The sequence below is a fragment of the Ambystoma mexicanum genome, chromosome 9 (genome assembly GCF_040938575.1).
Source record: "Ambystoma mexicanum isolate Mex_15411 chromosome 9, UKY_AmexF1_1, whole genome shotgun sequence".
In the NCBI taxonomy this organism is placed as follows: domain Eukaryota; kingdom Metazoa; phylum Chordata; class Amphibia; order Caudata; family Ambystomatidae; genus Ambystoma; species Ambystoma mexicanum.
Genome location: NC_090931.1, coordinates 1,020,186,419 through 1,020,201,415, shown reverse-complemented (window position 1 = coordinate 1,020,201,415; position 14,997 = coordinate 1,020,186,419). Strand labels below are relative to the sequence as shown.

The 14,997-nt window shown below is 45.3% G+C and overlaps 1 protein-coding gene across 1 annotated transcript in view; it reads right to left on the bottom strand.

Annotated features, from left to right (window-relative positions):
* TTC21B (tetratricopeptide repeat domain 21B) overlaps window positions 1–14,997 on the bottom strand; it is a 1,345,192-nt gene that overhangs the window by 408,540 nt on the left and 921,655 nt on the right. Inside the window, exon 24 of the mRNA XM_069616283.1 lies at window positions 2,205–2,366. Within this exon, the coding sequence (XP_069472384.1) occupies window positions 2,205–2,366 (162 nt within the window). The remainder of the gene's footprint in view (window positions 1–2,204; window positions 2,367–14,997) is intronic.

Sequence of the window (14,997 nt, the reverse complement as noted above, 5' to 3'; positions counted from 1 at the left end):
CATCAATGACATTTGTGATCTCATTTTGATGTCCTGTGTGTTAGTCTTAGCAGTGCACAGTGGTGGCGAAAGTAATGGTTGATTAGCTTACGGTAACTGGCGAATTTCTGGGGGGTTTCCATTTTACGTGTAACCATAATGTCCCTTTAACAATGTTTTTTTCACTGACTATATAGAAGTATATATATATATTTTTTTTTCGAGTAGGTTTTATTTGGCACAGTTACAGGGTTGAACCAAATGAGTAACAGAACACATCTTAAATCAGTCTTCAATAAATACAGGATTTTTGACCCTAGGTTCAACGGTTTCTGGTTTAGTAAGCCTCAATCCAGTCCATGTTCCTGGAGAGGTTAATGGATTCACAGTCACTCACAGTCAGGGGATTTTACATGTCCCCAACACTTCTTTATTGTCTCCTAGTTCCCTGGGCCCTATTCATCTACTTCACGTCTTCAATGTTGCAGGAGATACCACTCTGCGTTTCTCAGGTCCACATGCACCTGCATGCTGGGACTTGCAAGAGGTTGATGTTAGTTCTTGGTAAGGTACTTCAAAACCCCCAGCCCTTCCACCACACAATCTCAATTCTGATCTCCTTATTAGCTCTCATTAGCTACCTCCCTGTCCCAGGGCGCTGTGTCTATACCCCAAAGGCCTAACCATCTTCCTCCTAAATTATTCACAAACTCTCATTCCTAAGTGTGCGCTCTCTCCCCTTCTCTCGTTCCTGTTGCTCTCTTGCTTCTTCACCACTTCATCAGCTCCATCTTCAGCCTCTTCTGTAACAATCCTCAGAGCCTCATTCCCATGTCTCGCTTCACTCTTATGGTTTCCTACCATCTTCTCCACTGTACGCCTCTCCACCTCCCTGATATTGCACTCAACCCGCTACTTGGTGGTCCCTCCTCATTCCTCAACCCAACGCTCTTTTCACAGCTCCTACCAACCTCCTTATTAATGCTCTTTTAACCACCGTCCCAGCCCCTTGCCATCTTCTCTGCAATTCTCTTCTCCATCCTTCTCACAACTGCTTACAATCTCCAACCTTCCAACTGAGATTCTCTCCTCCTTCAAGCCTCCAATCATCCTTCCGCTGCATTCCCTCTCCATCTTTCTGGTCTCCAGCATAACCTTCCCTCTTATAATCTCTGCGCCTGTAAACCCGGCTCCTAACACTCACGATGAAGCTGTGGGGTTCATGGCTTTTATTGAGCCTCAGTCCCTCCCTATAGGGTGGTTTCAGACCATGATTTGTCTATGAGATATCTCTGCTTCAACGCCACACCTGATGTAAGTGCAGCTGTGCTGGATCGTGGCGGAACGTCGACCGAGTCCACAAAAGGCATGTCTGCCGCCTTGAATTAGTCATGCAAGTTCTGTCTGCTGACTGGTGTATAGCCCTCGGACAGAACTGCAATGCTCTGCTGCTATGGGTTTTTTCTGATCCCCTGTACACTGCCGAACCAGATACCAGTAAATCTTTGGTAAGAGTAATCTTAACCCTGTTCATTTATCCCATATGCTGATCCAGAGACAATTTCAACAGAGCGAGATTTAGAACAGCAAGAAGAATTATACTTTGGGGCATCCTTTAAAATGCTTGCCGTACCACGGTGCAAGAACCATGTGACCATTCCCTGCCACAGAGCGGGGGCTTAATGGGGTGGCCCGGTGGATCCCACATGCATCATTTATAGGCCCAGCATCACGCCACAGGCCCCTGTAACCACCCCATCCAGCACCCATAGTGAAACGCAGGGAACTGCATTACATCAGGGATGAGGATCCTTCAACAATCGAAGAAGGTCCTATTTACAAACAGGGCATTTTTCTGAAGCTGTGATGTTATGGAATACGCCAGTCAGCACTTAAAGGAAAACAATCTTACCGTCAGTACATGAGCGAATCTAAATGCTTGATACAGCGGAAAACACCTAGACAAGCAACATGCACTCTTAATAGATCTGGGAACAATCTGTATGTACTTGGAACGCCGAAACACATTTTGTTCAGGTACATTTTTTGATATTGCATTTTGCACACAATCCCATTCATCAGTCTCACATTTGATCTCTGTTCTTGTTTTGCTAGCAATTCAGATTCATTATCACGTGTTTTACACATTTAGGAACAGGACTTTAAACAGCTGTCATTTGAAGCAAGATACGACAAGAAATATTAAATACATTTACAATACTCACCCTATGTCACCATCAAGATTTTCAAACACTTCACCACCGATCGTTTCATTATCTGGGTTCAAACAAATTTCTACCATATTATAAACTGCATTCTGTCCCCAATCACTATCCTTCCGGGATTTATTAAAGTGGCGCAGGGCATCATTAGGTTCTCCAGTGTACCTTGTGTGTGAAAAAAAAGGAGATACATTTGACACCTGTGCTAGTTTTTTGGGTTCATTATTGCTTTACATTTTTTTTTATTGTTTTACAAACTGGTGTGGTGGTGAATAAACCGATAGTCTTTCATATCGTAATATATTTTTATAAAATGCACAACTTGCTTCCTTTGGGTTACATCAGAGTGCAGATCCAGCAACTGGGGATTTGAAAAATGGTTGAGGAGTATGAAGGTCATGAGGAGCAGGTCGTCTTTTGAAAGTTTCCATTTGCTCTCGAGAATAACTCCCCATTGATTTGGTTCAGTCTAGGCGATTTATATTTGGTACCAATGCTATAAAGGAAAACTATATCTTTATCACAGAATGCTCTTGCAGCCAGTACAAGCTGACCAGATCCGAAGTAAAACATTTTTTTCAGCAGAAATTGCTATCAACGTTAAAAATAGAGAGAGGGCTGGATAGAGGGGCTGTGGAGGCATTGATTCACAAATAGCACATTCTACTGCTTTGAGGATGGCACATTTTGTGTCTATCAGTCATGAAATAATTGATGTCATTTGTGATATCAAGGGAGATGAGTAGTACACTGTGTGAAGGGTGGTGGCCTGGCAACCTTAACTGGAAACGTTGGGGACTTTAAAAGTTGTGTCATAAAATGTACGTCTCTTCCAAGGAACCAAAAGGTATGTGTGATGGTGGAAGAACCCCATTCCCTAGCTCTGACCTCAATCCCCCCCTTCCCTCTACACTTTTCATATGACCTTTCCCTTCAATTAGCCACAAATCCCCAATACCAAACTGGTGTGGCTTCTGTAGCCCTTTAGTCGTGTCTTTTTTCATTCCATAATACGAATTCCCCTTACTATGTAACATCAGGGAGTTCTAATTATATTAATGCCACAGAGGCTATTATTACTCTTCACTTTCTTAACAAAAACCTTCAGCAGCAGTCAATTTATCAACAGAAACTAAATTTCGCAGCAATATTGTTTTCATTTGCAGTTTCACATACATGTGTAACTTTCATATAACCGCTGTCCCTTAGTACCATCCAGTGGTTGTACGCTCCCTGTGGCTGTAGGCTCTGTGACTCCCCTTCCTCCCCTATAATGAGGCACAAAACAGTCCAATAAGGTGAACAGTAAAACCATCAGGAAGCAGTAAAACCTGTCTGCAAACACCAGATTTCACCGAGGACGCCCTGCGTACTGCATTAAAGATGAACAAAAGGTATCATGATAATGGAAGGAGCTAATGCCCAAAACAAGTGGGAGTAGATAGAAACAGATTCAAGCAGAGAAGCTATGTTTACATTAGTCCACAAGAAGATGGGATGAGACTCACTTTCATGTCTTTAATAGAATTAGAACTAACTGATACTACATATTGTATGTACTGACACGCTATATTCTATGGCAAGACATGGAGCAGAGTGTTATACCTATTTAAAGCTCACTCACCACCAATATAGCGTTAGTAATGCATTCCCACAGACCGATCACTGAAACATCTTGCAGAGTAGTTCCCCGTACCTTTAAAGATGCATCACTGAAAATGGCGCATGCCGGCCACAGTTTTTTAAAAAGGGCTCCTCCCCGAAGGAGGTTTGTCACGGATGCCCAACAAAGCAAGTCTTGTGAGACCTGAGGGGTGACCTGGATTATATCACAAATTACCCGTTGAACTGGGACCACTGGTTTCTCAGGGACCACTGTAGAGACCATATGCACAGTTTTGCTTCCTAGACTATGAAGATGCAGGATGCCATGAACCCTAGAAACTTCAAGAAAACCACTGCTCGGCGTCCCCCCTCAGCTGGAAGAGCACTATTGAGGTCTGAATGCTCATCACTCTAGCTGCTGGTGGGAAGGCATTTCCTCGGTCCAAATGCAGAACTGCACCTATAGATTTTAAAATATTTGGAGGGGGTTAGAAAGGACTCCTTTAGGTTGATGGAGGAACCTAATGTGTGAAGAAGATTGCATGTTGTCCCTATGTACCGTAATGCACCCTTGCCCAATTTGGCCCTCAGGAGCCAATCATCAAGGTAAGGAAAAAATTCACCTTCGTTCTGTCTAGATGAGCCATGACCACCACCATACCCCCCATGAATACTCTTGGGGACAAAGTGAGGCCAAATGGGAGCTGATAATGTGTGCTTCCCATTACAAACAAAGGAACTTCCAATGTTCGCAGTGTACAGGGACGTGAACGTAACATACCTACAAGTCCAAAGACACCAGCCAGTCCTGATAGTCAAGGGCCTACAGAATTTGCCTCCGAGTGACTATCTTCAATGAGTCCTTTTGGAGGAGCTTGTTGAGGAGTCTGATGTCTAAAATGGGCCCGAGTCCTCCATTCTTCTGTGGAATTCTGTGGAATTAGGAAGCAAGAGGAATACCAGACTTTTAGGAGCCAAGTAAGTTCGGGGTTCCTGAGGCATCAAAGGTAATGTAGGGGTTATAGGTGGCTTTCTCAAGGTACAACCCATCTGTCTGTAGTTATTTGACGCCATACCTCTCTGAAAAGTTGAATCCTGCACTCCACAGGAGACTTGTGATGTGGCAGGGAGGTTAGGTTAGGGGGGTTTTGGAGCCTGAGGCCCTGACAGAACTGAGGTTGAAGGTTTGGCTTTTGAGCGCCTTTGCCTCTGGAGGGCTTAAAGAAACCTATTTTCAGAATGGTTTTTTGTCTTTGTGTGCCCCCTATGCCCTTCTAAGTATAGGAGTACATCCAAGACCTCTCTCTTCCAAAGTTATTTGGAAGCCTGCAGGAGCCTCCTCTTCTTGTTCCTCAAAAATGTCCCGGAATGCTATAATTTGAGCTCTGCTCTCTTGTGGCTTATTGAAGCTACCGTCTGATTAAACTGGTCAGAAATAGGTTTCCTCAATTAACCTCCTCTGCCTGATGTCAACATAGTCTTTTCTGATGGTGTTGATGTTGAGTTCAATGGAGTCAAAGGCACTGGCCCCTGAATGGCTTTTTAGTTTCTTCCTTTTCTCCAGAGCTCAGGAGTACGAGAGCAGTGTCAACTTTTTTGATTTTCATCACTGGAAATGAGTGTTTTTTGAACGCCATCTGAAGCCTGTTCAAATCTTTTTAGGAAGGAGACTGTGAAAGCCTCCCATTTGTTTTTAGAGGAAGAAGCCTTGGGAAAAGCAGGCTTAACCGGCTCTTTGGATTTCAAACAGACACTTTTATGTTTCTTCGATGAGAAGGACAGTGTCTCTTCTAGGAAGAAGAACAGCTCTTACAGTGGTGGTGCTTCTTTTACTCTTCTTCTGACCTGGACGCAGATCAGAGAAATCAGTGCTCGGAGTCGGTTTGCCTGGTGACAAACTTCAATTCCACCAGGGTTGTCTTCGATGAGGCTATGACTAGTCTCGCAAGCCATTCTTTAATTGCTATGAATGACATCTTTTGACAGGATTAGCACACCCCTATATCATGGTCCTTCCCTAGACAGAAAAGGTATGAGTAGCGCAGATCCATTACCGACATTGAGAAATGACACGATTGGCTGGCTTAGAAGCCAGATTTAGGTGTTGACATCTGCAACGGTGGGGCAGGGACCCTTCTCAACCTGGGGCAAGAGACTCACCACGACAAAACCCAGAGCCAGTCCTTTCACAGATGCATTAAGTGGGAGTTGGGGATGGTGGGGCCCAGTCCATGAAGTAAGAAAATAGGTACCATGAATGTCACTACTGGTACAGCTCCATATCCCCCAATGCAACCCAGTATTTTCCAACCAGTGTTCCCTCATTTCTATTTCAGAACTCCAACTTTGCACCTGGAGAAACTGAGGAAACCTAGAACTGAGACACCCATCACCAGACGGACCCCGGTACAGGCAGCAGAAAACAAACACTGATTGCAGAGAGACTGCAGGGGGATAGGAGAGACACAAAAACCCTCCACAAACCGAATTGGAAACACAAATCACCAACACCAGAGAACAGTTCAGCGAGAACGAGCAGCCGGAGTTGCTGGCTGCTACTACACAAGAAAGAGGCGGTTACAAAAACTATGTTGGGAAATGGGGATGGGTGTTGAGTTTTTTTGTAAAGCCTCTCACCTGTGGAACACAGTCCCTGGGGAAATCTCAAGAACAGATTGGTTCCTATAGTTAGGTGAATGCTGCAGCCAATTTATTGTTCGCTTGTTTGGCGCTTATACAGCAAGTACATTCTGTTAAAAGAGCCCAAAGGGCAACAGGGAACCTACTATGCCTTGTGAGTGTTCAGAACATACAAGTACATAAAATGGAATGATGGAGAGAGAACCAGCAAGATCACAGTATAAAAGGAGACAGAAGGAAAGGCAGCGTGTGGGTTGTTCAGGTGAGGCCAGGGAGAGGCAGAACAAGATAGCAGGTTTCAAGGAAGGATGGTGCAGAGGAGTGTATTAAAAGTGCTAATTCGGCGCCAGATAGGGGGACGCACCTACCACCTGCGAGAGTAAAGGGGGGGTGATGGGACACCTGCTAGGGGGGAATACCAAAAGGTACTCACAGCCATGGTCACCCTGTAAAACAAGACTGCACTGGGAAGGGCAAGAGTAGAGAAGCATTGTGTATACAAAGAGCCCAAGATATGTTTATATAAATAGCACAAGAATGAGAAAAAGACAATATCTCCTGTAAACACATTCAGAGGGGAAACCCGAGGGGGGAGGCAGAGAGCAAGCTACTCATCGCAGACTAGTTGAAGCAGCTAGAAAAACACTGGGTGATGTAATTACAAGGCGGTCAGCCAATCTAGCAGTCACACGGGGTAGAGGGCAAGTGGATCTAAACCAGTGTGCCTGTCACATGGCCTCTCGTGCCCATCGGCAGGTGGCTGTGGGAAAGGGACACTGGACAAAGTGGCGTTCCTGGAAGGACCAATTGGATGGTAAGTCATTGGGCTCTGAGGAGGTGGCCAGCCTTCAAAGTATCCACCAACAGGTCTGCAAAGGTCATCATCTAGCAGATGACTGGTAAACGTCTCCATTCCCACCAGAAGCAGGGTGTCCTGTTCTTATTCTCAATGGTGCTAACCAATGGCAGAGTATTAAAGTTCCAACGGTCAGCAGAAATGTTATTTTACTCATTGAAAATTGTTCAGGGGTGCGCTGAGAATCAATGTGGCGCCACATTGGGAGGTGACGTGTTGGGATACTGTTAAATATTTTGCTCCAATTATATTTTACTAACATACGTCCAGCCCAAAGGAAATAATATGGACTGGCCAATGACATTTCTGGGAAACATCGAGAATGTGAATGTTCTAAATTGCAAGTGTTTCAAAGCGTTTTGTCCATTTTGTTCTATAGTATTAAACTAATGTTTGTAGTACATTCAGACGCCAGCTCTCATTGATTAGATCTATTTCACCGTTCTGTTTGATTTGTGCTTGCACAGCAGTAATAAACAGCATTGCTTCTTGCCCGGTGTGTGCGCCTATTTCGAGTAGAAGTTTTTTATGGTGTGTCTACATACGTTATGAGATCCTCTGCTCTTTGACTAGTGTACTGTGAGTCAACTATTCAGATTATCCATACCATATCCCTCTTCTTTTGTAGGGAAAACCCTAGTTACCATCATCTAGGAGGGAGGGAAACTGTTTGCTCAGGTAGATATACACTGCTAATCTCAGTTAGTTTGTCTCTTAATGCATACAATATTATTGACCTGTGAACTACCTTTTTTTGAGCTGGTTCCGTGGTGGTGTGCTATTTCCGCTCTTTTAGGTGATCAGCGCCTTTGTCTGCCTTATTAGAACAGCAAAGGCGCATACCAGAAAAGAGTTTTCCCTCAAGAGAGAAGGCTTGGGCTCTAAACAGCCAGAGCTTTACAATCAATCCCGGAGATCAAGATTCCGAGTTCTGTCTTCTTGCTTCAACCTTTCACCAGCTCGGTGAGTAACATAGTGCATGATCACGGGCGAGGGAGGCATACATTTTTACAGTGTTTAGGATGCATCCTCAAGGAGGATTGGCAGTGGTAGTGTAAACGTTAATGTGTGCCAACCAATAGGGAGTTGACGCCAGTGTGTGCACACCTGCATTACAGCAGGAGAAGTGCATAGTGTGTGGCGAGCCCCATTAGATGGGAGTTGAGTGTAGTAAAAGCGATTGTATAGTTACGTCATTGGGGGAAGAGTTGTGTTTTCTTTTTTTCTATCGGGTGTATAGAGAGGGATACGCATGCAGTAGTTCGTCTTGTCTGAACTCATGTGAACTCATGGTGGAAGAGTGAGCACCAGGAAGTACATAATGTAAAATAGTGAGCTTGGCATTGTAAACAGCAAGTGTGTGCCGCGGTGTAAAGGCGGCACTGTGTAAATTTGCGTTAATTTAGGGAACGGTGAGCCCGTGGAGAGGGCTGTTGGAGACTAATTCTGAGTGAGGGTTTGTGCCTGCGAAGGCGGCCAGTTTGACAAGTGGAGTGCCTGGACAGGCCTGTGGGAAGGGCCAGAGTGAATGCTGAGCTAGAAAGAGAGAGAGAAAGATTGTGTGTGTGTTTAAGGGGAGAATGAGGGAAAAGGAACGCAGGTAGCAGGGATCAAAAGGTAAGGGAGGTTGGGAAATAATGGCTTATATGGATAGCCCCTTGGACCACATGTGCCAAGAATTGCCCCAGTACCACAAGAAATTATTAAAATAAAATGTTCAATGGGCGCAGGAGACTGCAGGTTAGTGCTTCCAATCGTGGCCAGGGGAAGGTACATTTGACAGCAAAATAATTTAAAACACGTTCTCATATCGGTTATAAAATATAAGAGCTCCAAGCTGAAGAGCAGACAGAACCTATTGGGGCTTTGGAAGCTATATGAAGAAGTGAAAGGGGAAAAAGTGAAAAAGGAAGAAGAGGAAACTGCGGAGGGAGCAGACCGAGCTCACCGCCCCCACCCTATGGGTTATATGTAAAATTACACCCAGCCGCAGGGTACACCAATTCCCAGCGTAAAACCACAGGGGGAAGACCACAGGAAGGTGACAGGGGAGAAAGACAGACGCATAAAAGGCAGGAAATACGCATACAGGGAGAAAGGAAATATCTAGAAGACAGAGAAGAATACACGCCAAGAGGTGGACGCATTATTCAGAGAGGCCGAACGGGTAATAGAAGAGGAGGTGAGGAGGAAAAATAAGGGAGAATGGCTATTGGGGAGAATAACATTTAAACTTGATGAAGAAGGTGAAGAGGGTAAGAGGAAAGAAGGAGAGGAGGATGATGATGATGATGGGGCCTCAGATGAAGGACTGATAAGAATGGAGCGATGGGGACGAGTGGACGCCCGACAAAATGAGGGTAAGGGGCAATAAAGAGCAAAAGCAACAGGACAATGATAGGAGTGACAGGAACTGGTCCGCCTCCCTCCGAAGCAGGGTGAGAAAGGTGAAAATGGGAGTAACACAAGCTATTAAAGGGGGAGGGATAGGTCCCAAGGCACAGGTAATGCCATTACTACAGAAAGGGAGAGGGGGTGCGCATTAAGTACCGTGGCAAACAATGGACCAAGACAACCTAATATGCAGCCTGCCCTCCCTTGTGGCTGGGGCCAGTAAACGGATGCAGGTACTCGAAAAAAGATGGCAGGAGTGATATTAGCAATTGGGGATATGAAAAGTTTATTCACTGCAATCATAGGAGAGCAGGCAGACAAAATATGGAACCGGGCAGTCTACAAAGGAGTAAAACTAAGCACAAATGCCCATGAAGGGGCTCCCTTTAAGAACTGTTGAGCACACGTTTAGGAAGTATTAAGGAGGATGTATCCAGACAGCCACGACCTAGGGACAGTAATTTCCTACTAAAAGAAAAAGGATGATGACCAAGCAGACTATATAAAGCGAGTACAAGACTTATGCACACAAGAGACGTGATGGTCATGGGATGAATGCATACCCCTGTTCCATCACATTTTGAAAAGGGTTGCCGACAGAGTTTCAGTCATCTTTGGACAAAATAGTGGGCATTGAAGCTAAAGGCTGGCCCGAAATAGTACACTATTGGAAGAGAAAACAGGAAAGTGAGAGAAATGCAGAAGAAAATGCTGTCAAGGCAGAAAACAAATTGGTGCAAAAGAAATCGGCAAAATATACGATGGGAAAGGGCAATGCTGGTGCCAGACGCTGCTGCAGTGGCACTGCAGGGAGGGTTCCCCACAGGGAATATACTGCGAAAAAAGGAGAATATATGCAACTGCAGTACACACCACAATGGGGGACACCACCTCAGGGGAATTGCATGCATGCATGCATGCATGGAGGATTTATCCCTGTAGGAAGATGGTACTCGCAGCGAGGAAGAGAAGGGTACAGAGGAACAGGGTATAGGCTCTTCGAACCATGTTATGTATGCCAGAATATGGGTTTACCTGGCGCAAACTTTCCCTTTTGTGCAGCAGGCTTGGGCACAGGCAATCCAAGCAGCACAGAAACAGGGGATCGGTACAGCACAACCCCAGAGGCAACAGATGCAGCTTCTCCCAAGACCGTCCCAACAAACAGACACCCTGACAGCACGGAGGGACGCAAATACAATAGGGGACAAATAAAGGGGGGATAGCAGTCCCTGTGATGACACCCACCAGCAATGGCAGCAGGGACTGCCCCAGTACTAGGACAAAACGTGCTGCCCCATTATACTGGGGTTAGCTTTGTAGGAGGAAATCTGTTCCCTTTCCCATCAAATAACACACAACAAAAGGGGGCCCACAGAAAGCTCGAATGTGTCAAGTCCTAGCAGTAACAGACTGCCCCGAAGAGGAACCCGAGGTGGCAGTGAAAAAAGGACCAAACAAATCTTCCTTCCTCAGGAGAAACCAAATCCTGCATCAGGGAGGGGGGATTCCCATTATCCAAAAAGGTGATGGATATGCAGGCTTTCTCTGGAGCAGTAGTCACGGTTCCAGTTACAAATGATTCACCATTAACCATAGGGATACAACACCTTGTAGCACCACTGCTATATTCCAACAACACTCCCATCAATATCCTAGGGAGAGATTTGCTCAGCAAGCTAAATGCAACAATATTGTTCACAGAGAAAGGGATGGTGTGCACTATGCCTGGCATCTATTATGCCCACGTGGCCACCATCCTCCTGGCAGCACACGCTCAAAGCACCCTGTGAGCACAGCCATTGTACCCAAGCATGTTCCTGTAAAGGGTCGAGATCCGCTGCGGTGGATCCCGGGAATACAGGAAAAGGTGTTGCGACTGGCTTCAGAATTCTTGTTCATGCGACAATGCCAGAAGGATGATCTGAAGGGGACAACCGTGGTGTTACAACTAGAAGAAGTAGCAACACGCAAAGACGTGTGTGTGGGACGGACAAGGACAACATGAAATGGCATACAGTGCTATGTAACGACCCTACACTGACAATACCAGGAGCATCGGATGAACGTTCTCCTATGAGGAAGAAGAGGGAGAGAGAGTATTCCAGATACAGTTACCTTGCCCAGTTCAACTAATTAAACTGGTGCCAATTCTAACACAGCTGGCAAACAGAGAAAGCAAACACACAGAGGAAGATCTCAAAAAAGTACCAGAAGTTATGGACCAAGGGACCCCACGATGTAGGGGTACTGAAAGGGGATGGGGCAGTAAAAATAAAATCGAAGGAGGAAATGCAACTGCCCCGTGCAAAACAATACCCTTTGTCAAGATAAGTAGATGAAGGGATATACTCCACTCTCCACGCATTATGTTAGCAAGAGAGTATGCAGACATCCACATCGGCATGCAACACAGCGATATACCCAATAAAGAAATCCAAGAGTGGGTCCTGCCGTTTCATACAAGATTTGTGCCCAGTGCTTGAAGCCGAATTTCCTGTTGTCCCGAGCCCTGTCACAATATTGTGCAATATTCTGACTAAGGCGAAATACTTCACAGTAGTTGATTGAAGAACGCCTTCTCTTCCATACCCTTATATCCAGATTCGAGATACCTAACCGTGTTCACATATTTCAGAACTAGATTTGAACACACTTGTTTGCCCCAGGGGTACTGCGAGTCATCCAGCATTTACAACAGGATAATTTAGGTGGGCCTGTGCAATGTACAAATATCAAGCACAGTGATTCACAACGCAAATTTGCAGTACTGCCAGGAAGAGGTTATGTACCTGGGACAAATAATATCCATAGATGGGCGCAGGATAACACCAGATAGGGTGCAGGCTATTCACTCTACAGCCTGCCCACGTACAGTGAGGGAGATCCAGAGGTTTCTGGGACTGTGCAACTACTGTCGGGAATGGGTGTTCAATTATTCCACATTCACCAAACCCCTGCTGCAGGGCTTCAAAGAAGTACAAAAAGGGAAAACAAATGGACATCTGAAATGAATGAGAGTTTCGCAGAGCTAAAAGATGCACTGGCCCATGCACCAGTGCTGGCTACTCCAACTTACAAAGACGAATTCTACATATTCTCACACTCGTACTGCTCCGTGATGACGGCTGTCCTCACACAAAAGACATCACAGAGACACAAGACACTGGCATATTACAGTCGTATTCTTGACCCAGAAATACAGGGACACTTCACATGCAAACAAGTGCTCGCGGCTGCAGCATTTGCGGTAGAAAAAGGCGGCGACTAACACTATGGGATGCCCCATAGTACTGTGTGCAGAGCACTCGTTAATTGCCATTTTTGAGAAATCAAAGAGCACATTGACAACAAAGAGGGCATCAGGATACAAGGTAATACTAACAAACCCATCCATAGAGGTGGCGAGTTGCTGAGTAGTGAACTCAGCTCTACCTAGCAGAACCTGTACAGGAGGGGACTACATACATGATTGCGCAGCACACATGGACTGGATGTAAGGGAACACACAGGTAAAAGACAAAGAAATAGCAGGGGCTGATATGGTCTATATTGATGGGTCCTCGAGTATTGGCCCGGGGACGAGAAGGAAACATACTAGTGTGGCAGTAGTGTGCAGCATAAATGGGGAATATGTAATAGCGTTGCAGCATTGATTACTGTCACACTATTCAGCACAAGCAGTATACCTAATGGCAATGATAAGAGCACTAAACATGATGGAAGGACACGCAGCTAACATTCTTTCTGCTTCTGCCTATGTCACATCAACAATACATTCAGGATTGGGACAATGGGGACAGAGGGTTCAGAAGAAGTGACTGGTCCCCTGTGCAAGATGCAGAACTACTCAAGCAACTGATTGAGGCCCTAAAGGTACCAGTAGTGGTGGCAATAATATAATGCCCTGCCTACACAGGTAAACAGGCCAGAATATCATTAGGGAACGAAATGGTGGATAGAGCGGTAAAAGAAGCTGCATATTTACCTGAATGGGGTAGCAAGAGGTATCCCATTGAAGAGAAAAGAGTACCACTCATAGCAGCTGAGAGGAAGGTGGGTGGGGAGGAAGAAAGAGCAGAGTTTCAACACTATCCCCATTGTCCAAATAACAGAATTACAAGGAGAAGTACAAAAAGAGGAAAATGACCTGACCTGACTTGGTGACAAAATAGTACAGGGAAGCATGTGATGCCCAAAAAACCTCTCCACCCATGCTTCAAAAGAAAGTATAGCGGCGGAATTGGATGAAGGGTCGTAGGTTCCAAATGTGCATGAGAGAGTGGTTGAGTTAAGGTGAAACTGCGTGATTTGCCAACCATTTTTTCCTTGTCACACTTTGAAGACACTGAAAGGAACAATACCTCAGCTGGAAGGGCCCTTCCGGCACTTGCATATCGACTATGATGACATGCAAGAAAGATGTGCCTCGTATAGGTACCTAATTGTAGTAGTTTGTCCATTCTCACGTTGGCTAGAGGCGGGACACTGCAAAGAAGGAGGCAAGAAGTGCAGAAAATTTTTTAGTGAGGGAGGTATTTCCAAGATGGGGAGTGTGTGAGGCGATAAGGTCTGACAATGGCCAGCACTTTGCCAATGACATTTTTGAGGCAGTAACGCATCTGATAGGGATAAAACACACACTTTGCACAGAGTATTTGCCACAAGCAAACTGGATTGCGGAAACGTCTTACAAAAAGAACACTTGGGACAAGCTAACCTCTACCGGCTTTCTTGCCTCCCTCTTGCCCTTTGTGATCTTCGAAACTCACCATGTGCGTGCAGATCATCGTTTGACTCGTGTTCAATTTTGGATGCAAACCCTAGCTCAGAAATCAAATGAAATTAAACAATATTTAATTGAGATGACCAATGTGCTTCGCTACATCTCCCGCTAGGTGCAGCGAACAACAAGTCAGGGGACCAACGTTGGAGAGACCACACATACCGATCAAGGACAGAACTTTCCACAAGCACATCTCCTCTACCTTGGTGGTCGAATTCTGGTTCGAAATACAAGTGGAAGGAGCTCATGTTTTGCGGCCCTACTCAACCCCCACAGTGGTGAAGATAAAAGAACGGAGCACATGGATTCACCTTTCAGACGTTCTTAGAGACACCAGCAGCACATTGGAAAGACAAAGCATCACCTGATGGGGAGTATACATGAACTAGCATTAACATTATGTACTGCAGTAATGTTTTACAACAAGGCAGTAATTAAAAGAAAGGAGGCGCAGGAATAAAGTGGGTGAATGGATGAAGAACAAAAAATGATGTAAATAAAATAGGGATTGGATT